This window comes from Clytia hemisphaerica, unplaced genomic scaffold (genome assembly GCF_902728285.1).
Source record: "Clytia hemisphaerica strain Z4C2 unplaced genomic scaffold, Clytia hemisphaerica genome assembly, whole genome shotgun sequence".
In the NCBI taxonomy this organism is placed as follows: Eukaryota; Metazoa; Cnidaria; class Hydrozoa; order Leptothecata; family Clytiidae; genus Clytia; species Clytia hemisphaerica.
This window is the reverse complement of record NW_027104297.1, coordinates 2763108-2783911: the sequence shown is the minus strand read 5'-3', so window position 1 is coordinate 2783911 and position 20804 is coordinate 2763108. Positions and strand designations below refer to the sequence as shown.

At 34.9% G+C, this 20804-nt stretch overlaps 1 protein-coding gene and 2 long non-coding RNA genes across 3 annotated transcripts; all 3 read right to left on the bottom strand.

Moving 5' to 3' along the window:
* Positions 1-6707: 6707 nt before the first annotated feature.
* Positions 6708-7319, bottom strand: LOC136817230 (uncharacterized). Its single transcript, XR_010848054.1, has 2 exons — positions 7256-7319; positions 6708-7139 (listed from the first exon to the last, which is right to left on the bottom strand). It is a non-coding gene; the product is annotated as an uncharacterized lncRNA (long non-coding RNA).
* Positions 7320-7413: 94 nt separating this feature from the next.
* LOC136817241 (uncharacterized) lies at positions 7414-8919 on the bottom strand. The gene is made up of 4 exons (XM_067073576.1): positions 8001-8919; positions 7812-7877; positions 7490-7681; positions 7414-7424 (listed from the first exon to the last, which is right to left on the bottom strand). The coding sequence occupies exons 1-4, from the start codon at positions 8761-8763 to the stop codon at positions 7414-7416; spliced, it is 1032 nt and encodes a 343-aa protein (XP_066929677.1). The 5' UTR covers positions 8764-8919.
* A 1909-nt stretch (positions 8920-10828) lies between these two features.
* Positions 10829-11801, bottom strand: LOC136817229 (uncharacterized). Its single transcript, XR_010848053.1, has 3 exons — positions 11707-11801; positions 11153-11507; positions 10829-10956 (listed from the first exon to the last, which is right to left on the bottom strand). It is a non-coding gene; the product is annotated as an uncharacterized lncRNA (long non-coding RNA).
* Between the last annotated feature and the right edge of the window lie 9003 nt (positions 11802-20804).

The following is a 20804-nucleotide window of genomic DNA, read 5'->3' as shown; positions in this document are numbered from 1 at the left end:
AAGTCTCTGCCAACTAAAAACTTCTCTGCGGGGTCACTGACAAGGAGTTACGACTTCAGACTTTAGATTCCAATTCTTGTATAGGCTGCAACTACACTGCCAAATGATATGTATTACAAAGACTTCCAATTGGGTCCATAAGTTAAGAAAATGAGATTATCTTATAGCACGGGGGTTCTGTTTTTAAAAACAAACTTCAAAATAAAATTGTTAATGAGCTTGTTACTTAACATATCACTTAAACTTACATAATTCATTTATGATATAACACCCCTTTCTTAAATAAATGGCCTCTTAAAGTCTTTTATGTTTGCCGCAAGAAGGAAGAAAAATTTAACTTGACCCCCGGTTGTTTCTCTCGTTTTCTAGCCATTTCGCGCGTGTTAGTGTAGACACAACTTTAATCCGGGGAAATGAAGCGTTTTCATTGGTCTAAAATCACAGATGGTCACGTGACCAGAATTTTTATCCAGGGAAATGCCGTGGCCGCAATGTTTTGCTTTAGTGAGATTGACCATTTTGTTGTTTAGATTTGAGCGGGCGAAATTTCTGTACAAACCAAAATATGGCTTCGTTGGAATACCGGTTGAAACACTTGTGGCATGGCTTTATCATTGTTTTTATGGCTGGACTACATAATTATTCAACAGGACGTCCTCTTTGAAAAAAGGTCTATTCTCTTTTACATCTTTGGGGTCTTTGACGAAAGATTTTCGAATTTTTTATTGGCATTTGGCCGATTAGGGGGGGGGAGGAGTTCCAACTACGTGCCGATAAAAACGCAAGTATTGTGACGAAAATCTTTTTAGCCAATTTCTTTCTGATTTCGTCCACAAACTTCACTGAAAGCATACAATTTCACCTTTCACCTTTGCGCACAAATTCGCAACTTTAAAAGTACAGTTTTGAATTAGCTTTGATAAAAAAACTCTTTTTTTCATTGGCCAGCGCACTGCCTTTTCTTACAAAATGTTGGGAATTCATTGCGTCTTTTTTAAAACTTTTGGAACTAATTTTCACGGTTTTTCTCAAAAATTATTATTGTAATTTTTATGTGTTACACTTATATACGTTTCATAATAATTATGTTCCTTTTGTTCAAGTCAAAATCAACTGTTTTTTTTAATTTCCAAAATGTATATCTGCCATTTTTATGGATGGGAATACTTTAAAAGGTACAAGGCGTCTCAAAGGAGATTGTAGTATATTTGCTATGGTATTCAATTAAATTGTTACAAACGTTCCTTTCTGTGTTTCATTTAAGGACTCTATGATTCCTTTTTTACTAGAAATCGAAAGAAAATAAACGGTCCTTTGAGAGCATCTAATGAGGTCGTTTTCGTTCCTCTAAAAGTTATTGTCATTTATAAGAAAATCTTTGAATAAGAGTATTTTACCTAACGTTACTCCGTTTATGTCGAGTGAGCATTTTACTGACCGAAAAGGGGACGAATTAAGACTGTTTTGAAATATGTTCTTCTAAAAAACTTCATTTTATCTTTTACACCCTGGATGTTTTAATAGCCTCATATTAAAAGCTTGATTGCTTGAAAGAATTAGGGGGTTTTAGTTGACTTTGTAGTTCCCATTTATCTATAAGAAATTTCCCATCAAGTACCTCCGTTTTAAAAAGCTGAAACTAGTAATTCAAGCTGGAATTTTCGAAATTCAAGGGGGTCTCCTTTTTAAGAAAACATTTTCGTTCTTATAATTTCTTTCTAAAGAAAGCCCGGGGGTACAACCAACCGACTCGTTTACTGGATAGAGATTGGTTCAAATTTAAATTTTGCTAAATTATGCTAATTCATATTCAAAATTAATAAGCGATTGACTCTGACTGACTATCCCCGGAATTTCTTTGTTTTGAATACAAATCAGGGTGTTTTTGCTACGCTTTGAAACTTTATGCAATTTTCTTTTCAAACGGATGGATTCGGTCGACATTGGTTTTATTTGTATATTGTGCGTGGAAAAGGAATGCCAAAGAAACTGTTATTAAAGAAAATTTGGAAAGATGCTGTAGGAGCTGCGTCCAAGCCAAAACGCTTGAGTTTGGTTCCAGATAAAGATGGGTTATTTAATTGTCCTGTAAAAAGTTGTGACAGTGAATCGTACCAAACACAACGAGGTTGCAGGAAGCATGTTTATCAGAGACATGGGTGGTTTTATTTTTTTGACGCAAAGCCAAATGTAGAGGATGTTTTACCGAAACAGGTTGTGATATCTAGAACCCTAACAAGAACGAAGCGCAGCAGGACTACCGATATACCATCTTTTAATCGAGACTGTTCATTTGACATTTCCTTTAAATCCTGGCTGTGTAGTGCCGTCGGTGGCTCAAAAAGCTATAAACAGTCAAGTCAAGTTAGTTGCAGAGTTTTGAAATTCTTGAAATTTTGCTGTCAAGATTGCTACCCTGAGTGGGATATACCACTAACCATCGTAGATTATTGTGTCGGTTCAATTTCTTCTATCTCAGACTTTATTGAATACTTAAAAAAGGATTGGTATGTTGGCTATGCTGGTTTAATAGGATATATGAACTCGTTGTCACATGTTTTAGATTTTAGGAGAATGAACAGCACAGCACTTAACGAAACATATGTGGTATCAGAGATTTATATTGACCGTGTTAAAAAAACGCTGGCTCGAAAAATGCGATGTGAATGGAACATTTTACTTAGTGTCGATTATTTGTCTAAGATAGATTGCTGGGCAAGCCTAGAAGATATGCAATCAGTTATTCCTCATCATGCCGAAAGATTTACTCAAATTTTACTTAGTACTTCCACTAAAGACTTTCGTCCATCGTCACACGATCTGTCATTTTGTACTGGGTTTCTCACTGCAGTTCTGTTCCTTATGGTAAAAGCTACTAGACCTATGACATTTCAATATCTGACTGTAGAAATGATAGAGAATGTTGACCAAAATGGAATGATCGACCAAACAGTTTTCAAAACTATGGAAAAATACGGATTTGACACTTTAATTTTTACAAAACAAGTCTTAGATATTGTAAATGGATACATCAAATGTATTAGACCAAGGATGAATCCGACATGTGACTATCTTCTAGTTACAAGAAACGGAACGCAACTTTCACGTCTTAGTGACGTCTTTGGAAGGTTAGTTTTTCAAGCTATTGGAAAGTACATCAATCCAACTAGATACCGACAGATCATTGAAACGGAAAGCGCAGCGAAATTAACAGTCGAAGAACAGCATGTTCTTTCCCAGGACCAAAAACATACTTCATTTGTAGCGCGGGTCCACTATCAAAAGCTTCAATCTAGAGATGTTGCATCAAAAGGCAGAAAAGTAATGGAGAAATTAACGGACGAGACTCCATCAATTAATGCTCTCTCTAAAATTACAGAAACATTGGATATATCGAAGTTCCCAAGCCCCATTTTCAATATTGAACAGTCAGGATCAATAGCGCAAAAGACTCAAAAACGCCAGAAAAAAGTTGCATTTTCTTCAGCCGAAGATAACTTTTTAAAACTAGGAATTCAAAAATACGGTTGTGCATGGTCAAAAATTTTGGCTGATCCTGAGTTCAAATTTCATTCCTCAAGACAGGGGGCAACATTATGTCGTAGGGCCCAGACTTGTAAATTGACCTAACTTAAGAGAACTTAACTTGTGTTTATTATTTAGAATATATTATTGGAAATATATGAGAGCATACAGAAAATTGAAGCCCTTTCACTTTTATTTTGGATCTTTTTGAAATTGAGAAGAAGACATAAGAAAACGGATTTTCTTAAAGAATAGGAATGAGTTCAGGGACAACGAAAACATCCTTTTTGTTTTATTTTAAAGTTTTCTTTTTCTTTTTCTTTGAAAAAATATCTTCAATTTCTATCTTCACTTCGATTATTCTCTTGGAAACCTTTCTTTTAACGAACGTTTCTTCTTTGCCGCTATATCTTTCAGTTTCATCGTCCGAAGAAATGACAATCACCTCAGGTTCTAAAATTAAAAAAAACATAGATATTAGTAAAATGTTGGTCGAAATTTGATACAGAAACATAGGGAAATACTTCTATATCAAAATCGCATCAATAGACCCTGAATGCGTCAAATATTCAAAATTACCTTTTTTTTTCGCTCCGTATAGCTTCTCCATAGTGTACTGGCTAAAACATGTGCAATTTTTGTCGAACATTTCCTCTTCTTTTTGACGTTTCAAATCTGCCATCTCTACCAAAAGGAAAGTTTTCAATAATTCTGGAGAGTGTCCTCCTGCTAAACTGTGACAAAACGTTATGGTCCGAATTTACAAAAAATCCATTATATACCAAGTAAAACGCTAAAATTCTTAAAAATCAAAGCAGCGGATAATTTTTTTCAAAACTTCCAAGTCTCAATTTTAGAATATTGTGTCCTGAAAGTGAAGACCATACTGTAGACCGTTGGACCATATAGAAGACCGTTGATTTTATGAGAGTTTCTATAGAGTAGACCGTCAGACCGTCCGATTTGAGATCATAGGGCTAAGAGAAAATGAAAAACTTTTCGAAACATCCAAAGTCTATACTCAGAATCTTTTAATTAATTTCATTCGAAAGTGAAGACCATACTGTAGACCGTTAAACCATATAGAAGACCGTTGATTTTATGAGAGTTTCTATAGAGTAGACCGTCAGACCGTCCGATTTGAGATCATAGGGCTAAGAGAAAATGAAAAACTTTTCGAAACATCCAAGTCTCTGCTCAGAATCTTTTAATTAATTTCATTCGAAAGTGAAGACCATACTGTAGACCGTTAAACCATATAGAAGACCGTTGATTTTATGAGAGTTTCTATAGAGTAGACCGTCAGACCGTCCGATTTGAGATCATAGGGCTAAGAGAAAATGAAAAACTTTTCGAAACATCCAAAGTCTCTGCTCAGAATCTTTTAATTAATTTCATTCGAAAGTGAAGACCATACTGTAGACCGTTAGACCATATAGAAGACCGTTGATTTTATGAGAGTTTCTATAGAGTAGACCGTCAGACCGTCCGATTTGAGATCACAGTGATAATAGAAAATGAAAAAGTTTCCGAAACATCCAAAGTCTCTACTCAGATTCTTTTAACTAATTTAATTCGAAAGTGAAGACCATACTGTAGACCGTTAAACCATATAGAAGACCGTTAATTTTATGAGAGTTTCTATAGAGTAGACCGTCAGACCGTCCGATTTGAGATCATAGGGCTAAGAGAAAATGAAAAACTTTTCCAAACATCCAAAGTCTCTGCTCAGAATTTTTTAAATTAATTTTGTTCGAAAGTGAAGGCCATACTCTAGACCGTTAGACCATATAGAAGACCGTTGATTTTATGAGAGTTTCTATAGAGTAGACCGTCAGACCGTCCGATTTGAGATCATAGGGCTAAGAGAAAATGAAAAACTTTTCGAAACATCCAAAGTCTCTGCTCAGAATCTTTTAATTAATTTCATTCGAAAGTGAAGACCATACTGTAGACCGTTAGACCATATAGAAGACCGTTGATTTTATGAGAGTTTCTATAGAGTAGACCGTCAGACCGTCCGATTTGAGATCACAGTGATAATAGAAAATGAAAAAGTTTCCGAAACATCCAAAGTCTCTACTCAGATTCTTTTAACTAATTTAATTCGAAAGTGAAGACCATACTCTAGACCGTTAGACCATATAGAAGACCGTTGATTTTATGAGAGTTTCTATAGAGTAGACCGTCAGACCGTCCGATTTGAGATCATAGGGCTAAGAGAAAATGAAAAACTTTTCGAAACATCCAAAGTCTCTGCTCAGAATCTTTTAATTAATTTCATTCGAAAGTGAAGACCATACTGTAGACCGTTAGACCATATAGAAGACCGTTGATTTTATGAGAGTTTCTATAGAGTAGACCGTCAGACCGTCCGATTTGAGATCACAGGGCTAAGAGAAAATGAAAAAGTTTCCGAAACATCCAAAGTCTCTACTCAGATTCTTTTAACTAATTTAATTCGAAAGTGAAGACCATACTGTAGACCAATAAACCATATAGAAGACCGTTAATTTTATGAGAGTTTCTATAGAGTAGACCGTCAGACCGTCCGATTTGAGATCATAGGGCTAAGAGAAAATGAAAAAGTTTTCCAAACATCCAAAGTCTCTGCTCAGAATTTTTTAAATCATTTTCATTCGAAAGTGAAGACCATACTCTAGACCGTTAGACCATATAGAAGACCGTTGATTTTATGAGAGTTTCTATAGAGTAGACCGTCAGACCGTCCGATTTGAGATCATAGGGCTAAGAGAAAATGAAAAACTTTTCGAAACATCCAAACTCTCTACTCAGAATCTTTTAATTAATTTCATTCGAAAGTGAAGACCATACTGTAGACCGTTAGACCATATAGAAGACCGTTGATTTTATGAGAGTTTCTATAGAGTAGACCGTCAGACCGTCAGATTTTAGAGTTGAAAAGGATATGATGAATTTTCAAAGTCTGATATTCTTGAGATAAGTTTGAAATTGTCCAGAAGAAAAATATGTGATAAAATTTGTATATCAAAATTTTAAAGATAAAAAGAACTCAAATGAAGACTACCCTAAGGACCATTAGACCATGTAGAAGACCAATAAATTGTTAAGCGTTTTGTACCAAGTAGACCAGTAGACCGTTGAAATCACCAATACTTATCCAAATTTCATAAAAAAATCATCAGTAAAAAAGGCACAGATTTGATTCTTGTAAGAGCTACTCCAGTGAAGACAGTTAGTGAAAAATATATATGAAAAAATTTACAAAATAGAAGCATTGAATTTCACGCCAATTTTCTTGCGTATTTGTTTGATGGTTTCGACGCATGACGGATACTTTTTCAAGAATCCAGGTAGATCAAAATTTGGACGTAGTTTGTTAACTACAATCAAAGAGGCGTCGATCTTTGGATCAGCCGTCGTTGGTGGTCTCGGGCTGTTCATCGAGGCTTGAAATTTGTCATAGGTTTGAAACAACGAAAAAGCCACGGCGTCGTTCAACGTTCTAAACCCAAGGTTGTATTCAAGATAGGCACGTACCAGTTGCCAATACTGGGCTCCATTGACGAGATCAAGCTGGAAACGCTGTGGATATTTAATTGAAGTCTTCTCCTTGACTGGACTCTCGCTGGCTGAAATAGGGAAAATACCTTATGTCAATTTTCCATACCACAAGTGCTTATGCTTTGCTTTAACTCGTTTATATGACGCTCACTATATTCAGAATAGAAAAATGACATGAACTTACCGTGTAGCTTAGAGCATTGACTATCCATTGACTTTGACGTCGACATCATTTCTGATGGCTGGACGTCTCCTAAAAAAGAAATTGATAAGTTTTCGTTTTATTTTGAAATAAACAAGTAGAATAAGCTAAAAGCAAGCTGAATTTCCTTATTGCAAAGTCTAATCTGTGTCTTCAAGGCACAATAAAGAATTAAGATTGCTGAGAAAATGGAACATAAATAGAGAAAACTCTCACCATTTTTTTCAATTTCGACAACTCTCTCAACGATTGAATACAACACAGTCTTCGCGACTGTGTATGTACTTGGCATTTGTACAGGGCTTCTGATTGTGTTTCCACGTGCCCGTTTTCGTGGGGGCTCAATATCTGATTCAAAGTCTGTTGTTGATGATACATAACCAATAAGTTTCTCGACATCAAGCTCGTCTAAATGAAAAAAGAAGTATTTCTGAGACATACATAACCAATTACATTTGAAGTATCTTCGAAGATTTTGGTCCAAACTATATTTGAAAACTTGACATAATTCCAAAACAAATTTTAAAAGAAGGCATACCTTTAGACACTGAATGATCAGGAGATGTTAAAATAGAAATTCCTTCGTCGTGAGTTTCGCTCGGTTCTAGAGTTAAAAGAATATTTTATAGGATCATTTCTTGCAATCTACGTATCACATGTCATTGCATAGATACTGCAACTCTACTGGTTATTTTTCCGACGAAAAATGAATGAAATCTATGCTTACCATCTTCCAATACCATGTCTTCTTCTCCAACCACACGAAACACTTCCAACTCGTCATTCGTTTGATCGGCCAAAGGGACGGACTCATCTGGATCAACGACACAGTTCTTAATTCGCTCAAGAGATTCTTCGTCGACGTCATCCTTTGGGACGGTTTTCTCACATTTGACGTCCGTTGGAAGCGTGTAGGTCAACTCAGCGGGCTCAATCACATTCAAGTTGTTGTTGATCAGATTGATCAAGTAGGTCAAACAATGCATCGCGTTCTCCATTATCCAGGATGGAGCCTCAGGGATTTCTTCTTCAAGTTTGCGACATTTCACTTTAGAGATTCGCCGTTTGACAGATTTTCGTTGTTTTCGAGGGAATTTAGGGATGTGATTGCAGGTCACAAACACTCCTGCGTTCATTTCTTGCATAAGAGGGCTGCCATATTTTATGGATTGAGGAAATGAACCACCTTGAAACAACATCTTCACCATGTCTGCTGATGCCATCTCTTTGCTCCATTCGTCAATGAATAGCAGCTCTGTGTCTGGGCGGACCATCTGCAAACCAAAGACACCTTCTTTGGTGATAATGGCAATTTTGGATCTTGGAATCAACCCAAAGAACAAATTGACCACCGAGGTTTTACCACAATCAATGTCACCTGTTAAAACAAGCCTTTTGGTTTTGTAAGGCACCTGATAGGTTAATAAACAAAGGTAGATCTTATGGGCAAGCTTCGCCTGTGATTCAAGTGTAGGGCACCATCGTTCCATTGCAGACGCCAGATACCCACCATGACAATTTGTTCGATGTGCGTCGAAATCTTGGAAACTTCTCGGAGTTATTTTTCCGAAATCTTCTCCTGTAAAGGGACATTCCACATACGCTCGACTTGACAGCTTAAGATAAACGTTGTTTCGAACCTCGATGTAGTCGTAGTCAATTTTGATGTTCGGAAAATGCTAAAGAAAAAGAAATAAACATTCAAAAACTTATATAAAATTTAAAAAATCAACAGTCTAACGATTCACACAGTACAATTGCTTAAAGAAAGGGACGTAAAGCTTTACAAAAGTGAATAAAGTGTCAGTCTAAAACCTAAAAATCTCAAAAGTTTAATGAGTAAAAGCAATTTTTCATAGAATCGACGGGCCAACGGTCTTCTCAGTACAAAAGTCTCATAAAAACGACGGTCTACGTCTTGGGCTACTGGTCTTCAAATGGTCTTCTTTCAAAATGATAGAAATTTCTCTTTAAAGTCTCAAAGTGTCAATAAAATTAAAGTGACTTCCCCTAGTATTGAGGGGCCAACGGTCTTTTCAGTACAAAAGTCTCATAAAAACGACGGTCTACGTCTTGGGCTACTGGTCTTCAAATGGTCTTCTTTCAAAATGATAGAAATTTCTCTTTAAAGTCTCAAAGTCTCAATAAAATTAAAGCAACTTCCCCTAGTATCGACGGGCCAACGGTCTTTTCAGTACAAAAGTCTCATAAAAACGACGGTCTACGTCTTGGGCTACTGGTCTTCAAATGGTCTTCTTTCAAAATGATAGAAATTTATTTAAAGTCTCAAAAGTTCAACAAGTCAAAGCGACTTCCCCTAGTATCGACGGGCCAACGGTCTTTTCAGTACAAAAGTCTCATAAAAACGACGGTCTACGTCTTGGACTACTGGTCTTCAAATGGTCTTCTTTCAAAATGATAGAAATTTCTCTTTAAAGTCTCAAAGTGTCAATATAAAATTCAAGCGACTTCCCCTAGTATCGACGGGCCAACGGTCTTTTCAGTACAAAAGTCTCATAAAAACGACGGTCTACGTCTTGGGCTAATGGTCTTCAAATGGTCTTCTTTCAAAATGATAGAAATTTATTTAAAGTCTCAAAGTGTCAATAAAATTAAAGTGACTTCCCCTAGTATCGACGGACCAACGGTCTTTTCAGTACAAAAGTCTCATAAAAACGACGGTCTACGTCTTGGGCTACTGGTCTTCAAATGGTCTTCTTTCAAAATGATAGAAATTTCTCTTTAAAGTCTCAAAGTGTCAATATAAAATTCAAGCGACTTCCCCTAGTATCGACGGGCCAACGGTCTTTTCAGTACAAAAGTCTCATAAAAACGACGGTCTACGTCTTGGGCTAATGGTCTTCAAATGGTCTTCTTTCAAAATGATAGAAATTTATTTAAAGTCTCAAAGTGTCAATAAAATTAAAGTGACTTCCCCTAGTATCGACGGGCCAACGGTCTTTTCAGTACAAAAGTCTCATAAAAACGACGGTCTACGTCTTGGGCTACTGGTCTTCAAATGGTCTTCTTTCAAAATGATAGAAATTTCTCTTTAAAGTCTCAAAGTGTCAATATAAAATTCAAGCGACTTCCCCTAGTATCGACGGGCCAACGGTCTTTTCAGTACAAAAGTCTCATAAAAACGACGGTCTACGTCTTGGGCTAATGGTCTTCAAATGGTCTTCTTTCAAAATGATAGAAATTTATTTAAAGTCTCAAAGTGTCAATAAAATTAAAGTGACTTCCCCTAGTATTGACGGGCCAACGGTCTTTTCAGTACCAAAGTCTCATAAAAACGACGGTCTTCGTCTTGGGCTACTGGTCTTCAAATGGTCTTCTTTCAAAATGATAGAAATTTCTCTTTAAAGTCTCAAAGTGTCAATAAAATTAAAGCGACTTCCCCTAGTATTAACGGGCCAACGGTCTTTTCAGTACAAAAGTCTCATAAAAACGACGGTCTACGTCTTGGGCTACTGGTCTTCAAATGGTCTTCTTTGAAAAGGAAAAAAAATAAAATTTTCTTAAAAGTAAGTAAGTCAAAATACATACCACTGTATGTTCGTTGGACATTGTTTGTTTAAGTTTAGTTTCATGGATCATGATAGATTCTCGCAAAGCAGGGTTTAGTTGTAGTTTCGAAAGATAAGCATTGACATCAAGGAACAGCGTAAAGGTGAATCGAGCTGAAAGAAAATCAAACCCAAATTTTGAGTTGCATAAATTTGATTGAAAAATATCAAATTTTTAATTTAAATCTCAAAAAGAAAAGATTCTTTAATAAATAAAGATTTACAAATAAAGAATAGACTTATCCCTTTGAAAAATTTAATGCAATGTGAATCAGTGGTATCAATCAACAACTCGAAAAGTATTCCAAACCTTTTTTGTGCAATTGATAAATATTGCCATGAAAAAGCCGATGATTGAGTTCCATCATGGTCGATGCAATCTTGTCAATCACTTTAGAAATTGTTGTTTTTGATTCAGACACTGAAGGTGAGATTTCGTCTGACGTATCATTAACATGTACCAGTCCATCTGTCAACAAATTTCTGCTGGCGTTCGTAAAACTTCTCATTATGTTTCCATCCCCACAGTAGAGACGGCAAGGTTTCATTATATTGTTTTGACATAACTCTAAAGCATCTTCTTCCTTCATCAAAGGGTTGGCCGTCTTAAAGCAATGCAACATACTTTGGAAGATCAGGTCTTTGATGCACTTTTGGTTATGGTCCTGATCAAATAGAATTATAAAATAAATGAAATATGCGCTACAAAAAATGTTGGACTTTTTGTAACTAGTCATTACTTCTACTTGAAATTTCCTAAATTTTTTCGGCTAAAAGTATGTAACATTTTTAAGGGTTCAGCACTAAAAGAGAGAAAAATTGTTAAAACCCAAACAAAAGCGAAATGAAATAAAGATTTTAAACCTTCACGATCTGTTTCAAGTGGACAGATAGGGTCATTTCTTCTGCACTTTTCTTCTCGGTGTCTTTGTGTTTACTGTTTGATCTCAAAGGTTTGATCTCAAAGTTTATTTTGGAGGTGTTATGGAATTGCTGCTTAATTTTGTTTAGATTAAGTTTACTTCCATGGACAATGAAATATGAGATAGATGCTCGGAAATTAGGTTTGACTGGCTGTTCTTCGACTGGTTTCTTTGCATTCGACTCCGTCCCGGAAACACAAGAAATGAAAAATTTGATTTCCATATTTGCCAATGCATCGTCCAACCTATGTCTTATATCAGTAACCAGAAGCCTGTTATCATCCGTCAGCATCACACGACATGCAGTAACAGTATCCGTCTTTTTTATCTAAAATGGAGAGAGTATGTTTTAGGATATAGTTTTGAGAACCATGGATAAGATTAGGAATTTATGAAACGAAAAATAAAAAAAATAAAGCTACTCATAAATTAATTGTTACTCACCAATGGAAGGATATTACATTCTAGAGAACGGGCGATTGTCTGGTCGTTCAGTTGTCGAGCTGGATTTGCCATTATTTTGTCAGTAGAAAAAAATATAACCGTGTTCTACAGTTTACACATAAGTTTACTTTATGTGTGTGTGTTTCGGAACAGAAATTTTCACTACCTTAGACTGGAGTCGTTTATAATGCATGTAATACTAATAATACCAATACTACTAATAATAATAACAATAATAATAATAATACGGGATTTAGTTTGTATAAAAGACTGGAAGAATCCGGTGTTCCAGCCTTATAGATACAGGGGCTAGCTACGCAGAAACTTGCGTAGCGAGAAAACAATTTATCAAGCAATAACAAACTCTCTAAACAAAATCAACTCAAATGAAAAATTTTCAATACACAAATCCACATACATGTTTTTCTCAAGAATTATTTTGAGCGGGAAAAAGAATTATAATTGCAAATATTGACACTTTTCTTTTGTTTGGAGTTAGTGCACAAAGGTTTCTAGACGACTAAAATTGTTCCCTTTATTTCTTTTTGCTTTATTTCTACTATGTATGAATTAGTCGTCTAGCTTGCTAGACTAGTGTTACACCAGGATCAACTGTGAAAATTTTAGAATTGAACTAACCGCAAAAATTAATTCCCGCAAAATGCAATTTTTCTGATTTTTTCACGGACCAAAATTAGTTCCCTTTAAGGTACATAGAATAAACATAGCAGAAATATTATTAGAACAACCTTTCATCTGCTTCAAAATGGTTATAAAATTGGTAAATTTTCAAATTCTTTGATGTTAAATTAATATTTCTTCTTTTCAGCTTGAAAACCAACTTCGCGGACAACTCCTGACCAGTTGTCATCTCTGTCTTACCCATCATTATGACTGATTTATTCAGGTTGGTACTTACTGAGATAGAGGGGGAATCGAAAGCATAGGTCTAACTTGACATCATTTTTCATCATTCATTGCTTGCAGCAGGAACATGTAATAGCAAAGCTGGATGATGAACAAGAACTCTTAGGAAACTGCATCTTTGTCTTTTCTATTGTTAACTGTTCATAATAGAAACCATCTCTGTACCCTTTAAGTGTTCTATTTTTATAAGAAAAAAAGGCCAGGAAAACTTTTCATACAGTAATTCTGCTCAGATTTTAACTGTTTTCATGGAAAAAAGATTCCCAGTAAGTAAATAGTCAAGAGCTTTCTCGTAAATGAAATTTATTTTTATCAGCATGTGCCATGAATTTGACTGGCTTTTTGTGATTTTTTCACGGACCAAAATTAGTTCCCTTTAAGGTACATAGAATAAACATAGCAGAAATATTATTAGAACAACCTTTCATCTGCTTCAAAATGGTTATAAAATTGGTAAATTTTCAAATTCTTTGATGTTAAATTAATATTTCTTCTTTTCAGCTTGAAAACCAACTTCGCGGACAACTCCTGACCAGTTGTCATCTCTGTCTTACCCATCATTATGACTGATTTATTCAGGTTGGTACTTACTGAGATAGAGGGGGAATCGAAAGCATAGGTCTAACTTGACATCATTTTTCATCATTCATTGCTTGCAGCAGGAACATGTAATAGCAAAGCTGGATGATGAACAAGAACTCTTAGGAAACTGCATCTTTGTCTTTTCTATTGTTAACTGTTCATAATAGAAACCATCTCTGTACCCTTTAAGTGTTCTATTTTTATAAGAAAAAAAGGCCAGGAAAACTTTTCATACAGTAATTCTGCTCAGATTTTAACTGTTTTCATGGAAAAAAGATTCCCAGTAAGTAAATAGTCAAGAGCTTTCTCGTAAATGAAATTTATTTTTATCAGCATGTGCCATGAATTTGACTGGCTTTTTGTGATTTTTCTTGAATAACTTTGCATGTAAATAATTTTCTTTGACTTATTAATTTCCAATTGATATGATGATGAATAGTATACATCTTTCTAAATTCCTTTTTTATTTCTTTTTACAGATTTCAAGACCAAAGGGTTACTAAACCCCTACTGAAGGGTTAAACCCTTCAACCAACCTACCTCAGATTACTTGGCATCACCAGATTACCTGGAACAACCGCAGATTACTCGGCATTACTAGATTACTCGGCATTACTAGATTACTCGGCTAATCAAAACTTGCGACATTATCAGATTACTCAGCTTACGAAATCGACTCAGCTTACTTAACTTACTCTTCATATTCAGCTCAGTTAATATTTATCTACTAGTATCGAAATTTAAATAAAGAAATTTGAATTAAAAACCAAACTTTATTTTACATTGGAAAAACAAACTTTATTTTATATATAATAGGAAAAACAAACTCTATTTTGCATAGGAAAAACTAAACTTTATTTTACATAGGAAATTTTTTTTTTTAATTTTTTTGTAAATTAATGTACCAAGAGAATTTAATTGGCTTTCTTTTGCAGATGACAATAAGAATTTTGCACTTCACTTAGAGGCTTTTTGAAAACACGCTTCACACAAAATCTCTCTAAACGTAACAAACACTACTATCGTCAGCTACATAAAGAAGTAGGGTTTGGTACAGGCTAAGGAAAAACCAAACTTTATTTTACATTGGAAAAACCATATACACAAAAAACCGTTATATTTAAAGGTTATGTACTATAGGTTATATACTAACATAAGTATTCCCGTTTCATGTTGAGCACATATTTCGTATCAGACCAGATATCGACTTATTGTTCTTTTTTGCTGAGATAAACAAATATTTTGGATTGCTCTCTGTTTTCTATCAAAAATTGCTTCACATTTGTATCTATTCAATACGAAAGAGCTTGTAATCTAAAAAAGCTGAGTTAGCAAACGAAATCATTATACCTAACTTTATACTTTGCATAGGAAAAACTAAACTTTATTTTACAAAAACCAAACGTTATTTTATAAAAGAAAAACTATTGAACAAAAAATTATACTCTGTTGTTGCATTTGATATATAGGTGATGCGCATCGTCTCGTTTATTGTTGCCCCAGCTAACCCCCGTCTTTGTATTTTCTTTTTTGATTATGCAACATTGTAGAGCATTGTACGATGACCCCTAACACGTTTTTACTACTTTTCGCTTTTGCTGGGCCTTCACGCCCAACGGGCTACTTGTTGTAATTCAAAAGATTCAATATTTTGAAATTTCATTAACTGAGGCCAATATTGGTTTTGCTTAGATAATGCATATGGGCCATATAGGTTCCATTAGTAATTTTGATCTAAAACCATGATTTCCACTATGGGAGACAGTATTGTTTTGACTATATTTCGTGACTTAGCAAGTCTACCACTGTACGTGTGTACAAAAAGAGTGATTGTAAAGAATTCAAAAGACCTGTGAAACACGTATTCACAACATTACAGAAATGCGATTTGATATTTACGTGTTAGGCCTATGAAGCGCGAATGGAAAAAAATGTATGTATTGTAAGAGAAATATGTTATCGCGCGAGGAGTGATGAAATTTACGTTGTTCATTTAAGCCCATGACGTATCGTTAGCTCTTTGCCCTTGATGTTAAAACTTACTAAAAACGTAGTGTAGATGATTATAAATGTTACTCAGCTTCGATATTTTTACTTCTTTGCGATTCACTAACTGACACCTAGCCAGCATCTCTGAAATGTATTTATTTTTGAATACAAACAATTTCCGTAAAAACGCCAAATAGCCATTAAATGTTCCTTAGATGCTCTTAGTTTCAGCATTTTATTAGTAGTTCTATTTTGGTCCAATTTACTAGACATAAATTGCACATTTCAAGGGCTTGAAACATTAGAATTTTAGAATGTTCAGCGTCAAAGCCTTGTTTACTCTGTTTTTATAAAAAAATGTGTACCATGCTTCTCAGAAACCTTTTAATTTACACAAGTCAGAATTAATACGTGCTGTAATTCCTTCCTCTTTAACCTCTGCAGTTCGAACTCGGTGCCGCTATTTTCGCACACGTCATAAAACCAATTAAACTTAATTAAACCATCGCTTGTTTTATAAATCCTAATTCTTCACAATGATAATATACTTTTAATTGTCCTCAGATGTTTGGAACTGACCATGAATAGAAAAGGTATACAATACAATATGTTGAATAATCCTAGATAGAGGATTATGGTAAATTATATATACACTTTAACATTTAATGTAAAACAAGTTCCCGTCTGAATTGCATGACACCCAAGCTAATCTGGCGACGAGTTCTACGAGGCTTCTCCAGTGGTAATTCTGATCACGATATCACACAAATATTTGTCTTTAGCCACGATCACGCCAGCTTTGATAATCACGCTTCCCTTTGAAAAAAGTTCAGATAACGCATCACGACTCAAAAACGTTTCAAATCACAATCACGTTTTGACCTCTGAGCACGCAATCATGAAAAAAAATCCCAAATCACGCTAGGAAAAAATCTAAACCACGGCATCACGCAAACCGCTTGGGGGAGGGGTCTTTTACATGCAATCTGGTCAGTTCTATGTAAACCATGCAGTACACTCATTTTGGATGACAGCTCCACCCCCTTTATAAGCGTTAAAACTTAAAACCCAATGGTAGAGCCTACCTGATACTTTATGTCTTGTCTACGTGCTATCCTAATAAGAACCTGTACATTTTGGCTGAAGCTCCGCTGTTCTTATTTTCAGTGATTTTCAGGCTTAAATGTTTTTAAAATGTTTTGTGCTTATACGTTCTTTTATAAGAATATACTTTATGAGAATATTTCATGATGAGATTGGCCAAAATAAGAATATCATATCATGACTATCTAACTATCTATCATTGAATTTGGCAACTGAACCTGTAGTCCCGCTGCTGAGGTCGATAAATGTTTCATTTCGTGACACACATCTTAGAACTAACTTTTTTTGGTGGAAACTCGCGAATTAGTATATTTAGAAGACCCCCCAAAAATCATTCAGGCCTTGCAATTTTGCCTGGAAACGCAAAAAATCGCCAATTACTCGTTACTTGCACGATAATATCGTGGAAACTTTTTGATTTTGGAATCTACATATACTAATTCGTGAGCTTCCACCAAAAAAAGTTAGTTCTAAGATGTGTGTCACGAAAATCGTTTTCTAGCCACTTTTTTCGATCTCAGCAGCGGGACTACTGAGAATGCCATTTTAACTGTCAATTCTAAATCATCCCTCAGTTAAGTTCAAAATCAAAGAATAAGTAAGAATATTTTTCCAAAAACTATTTTCCCCAAAAAGTTAAGAATATCCATGATGAAATGAAAAACACCATCATTTTTATAAAAAGCGTGTATTTTCATTGACTTGCTCGTTTACTCTGTATCGGAAAATTTCATTAACAAAATACAAACATTAAGGTCCTGAATAGTAGGGGAAGGTCCAATAAAATGGGGAGAGGGGTTTGAGTAAAAGGGTGGTTCGAAATTGCACAAAAAAAAAACCCAAAATAAGTCTATTAGAGCAATCGAGAATTGGACGTTTATTTGGGAGTAATACGGTATGTTGTCAACCCACTCTATGTCGAGACATTCTACAATTAGTTGAATGCTAGCATTTAATAATTTGCGTAAATGACAGCCATTAAGATAAATTAAAAAGCTATTGTAGGTTTAGCAAATTTAAATTGCCATTGCCATTTTATGCGACTATATTGCGTCTTTACTGGTCGAATTCAAATCATTTTGGACGGTTGTAAAAAACTAATGGGGATATGTCATTTTTTAATTCGTTTTGAAGTGTGGCTTTACGAAAGCTGCCAATATTTATATCAACCAATTAGACAAAGTACGTCAATGTTGTTTTCGTCGCTTTTTATCCTTTTATGGCGTCTTTTTTATAAAATGGTACCTCGTGATCATCGCTTGATTTAAATTATTTTCCAGTTGACTGGATGAAGGAAAATTTATTGTGAAGGTTTTTGAAAGTAGTGACATTGCAAGTTTATTTTAAGCAATTTTTCAGTTTCATACACAACAATGTTGAAATATTTAAATGATCCCTCAAAGCATGGAATATGAGGTTCACTCTGATATGAGTATACAAAGAAATGTAGACTTGTATTTTTGGAGCACGCCTCTGTGAAGTTTGCCAAGTGCCCCTTGCAGTTTTATGTGATAGGGGTTATATTACTAGTTGCAAAATGACGGCAAAGATTCGTCCGTGATTGGGTTTCTATTTCTAATGCTTATGTAATGCTCTCAATAGAACTTAATACTGGCATTGAGGAGCCTCTATGTTTTATATCCTTATATGAAGTTCATTTTCGTCATACACTCTTCTAGGAAGGAAATCACTTGTTTAGCCGCCAACCTCTAATTAATTGAAATAATCAATATCATTCTATCAAAGAGATTCTAAACTTCCTGAAAACGTGTGCTTGTGTGGGTCGTCTTGTTTCCTACCCTCGTTTAATTCAAGAAACAATTATTATATGATATGACATCATCCACTATCGTTCACCTTATTAGGGAAAAGGATCATGACTGATATACCCTCGTATTGATAAACTCTAAATGCTCCGTATGAAGTCTAAGATGTTCACTGTTTCAAAATTATATCGTAACAAATAGCTTCTTCAGGCTATACACCTGCAGATTAATTTTCGCAAATTAAGAATCTAAAATTCTTGCGTGGATTAAATTCTTATTTCTTCGTGTACTGCCACTAAGGCTGTGGTTGTATCAACTCAGTGCACCACAGATAAGTCATAAGTTTAACAAAATTTTCCTTGGATTGTAAAAGAAATTCGTATTACATACAATCACCCTCTTCAAATTTTTCTTATAAACTTCCGAATTAAACTTAGTAGGTGCCAAATGGGTGGTAAATAAAATTGTAGTGACCATATAAAGGAAAATATTTATCACGCATGCATTCAGCAACAACACTTCAAAATGTATTTGAGAAGCTGAAAGAAACTCTTGTTGTCGATTTATTTTTGACAAGCTGATGACATTCTTTAATCATGATAAGAAATTCCAAAACGACTTGTCATCTTTGCAGTGTAGCTTATTCCTGACAATCCTATCAATAGATATACCAAGTGGACCAAAAAAACGCAACATGATTTATTTTTGACGTATCTTTAAAAGTAATTAAGTTTACTTTACAATTAACACGGGAATTTTTACTTACCTGGTTTCCATTGTCTCCTGAAAATGTAAAGTTTATAAAACTTGATTACAAAAGGAATTATCGTTGTTTCAGTGCGAGTCCTTTTTTTCAAGTTGTTACAAAATCGACGTTCTACTATTCGATACACTCCATTATTCGATTAAAATCCAAATCCCATTGAAGATCGAATTAAAGAGCGTCAACTGTAGTCTTTTTAACTAAACTCGCTATACTTTGTTCCTTTTTACGAATGTCATTAGCCGTTGCACTTTTAGACTTCTTCTTTGTTTTGAAACATTAGTAGCAAAAATGCAAAATCAAAACACTGATAACCTGATGTGCTTCTAGTTGATCCTGCTCATTACTCAGCACATAGAATTAGAACGTATTGTTGAAGGAATTGGCAGGAGCTTCAGCATCTAGAACGACGAGAGACAAAACGTTATATCGAATCTTGAAAAATTCACTTTTCATTGTATTTTATGGTCTACTTCATCTTTTAAGTTAAGTCACCCTTGCAAATGGTAAAGGCTCGAATAAAGGTCCCTGATAACCTATTTTGTCTTCAATCAAGATTACGTAAAACAGCACAAAAGGTTGGATAATCACGCATTCCTTTAAAAAGTCCAAATCACGCAACATGGCTAAAAAGTCTTTCAAATCACGATCACGTTTTGACCTCTGATCATACAATCACAAAATAATATCTTTCAAATCTCGTAATCGCGCTAGAAAAAGGTCCCTATCACGCCATCACGAAAACCGCTTGGGAGGGGGGCTTATAACCCCATTACTCCAAAAAAGTTTTATCGATCACCTACGTATCACGCTTTATTTTGAAATCGTAAATCATACCATCCAAGAACAAGGCGCAATCACACCATCACACAAACCACTAGGGGGGCTCATATGCATTGGTGGATGGAAATCTGAAAGAATTTTGTAATGCAAACTTACCAACGAGCATTGTTTATTGTTATTGGTGTATCAATCTTGACAGAGCTCTTAGTAATGAAAATTACCAGCAGATAGGTTTCCAGCACCAGGACAAAATAACGGAAACCTTAAAGGTTTTGATTTTAAATAAGAGTGATATCGTTTGCTTATTCATCAAATTTAATTTATAAGCTTTTTCGCATTAGATTGACACGGATGTGGAGCAAGATTGGTCAGAAAGAGGAAAAGAAAAATATTTTTTTGCTTATATCAGCATAACATAACAATAGGAAGACACTGTCCTGATATGAAACAGAAACACTTATGTAAAAACAAAACCTTTAACCTGTCATATTCAGGTCAAGATTACATACTTAGATTCATAACAAACAACGTATTTTTCAGACTGATAGATTCAAAATATTATCTAACCGTTGCAAAACTTTTTGTTATAAATGTAGAGGACATCCTTTTAAAATACAATTACGCAAGGTACCAACATAATATGCATTGCATTTTTTTCTTTCTATCTAAATATATAGGCTA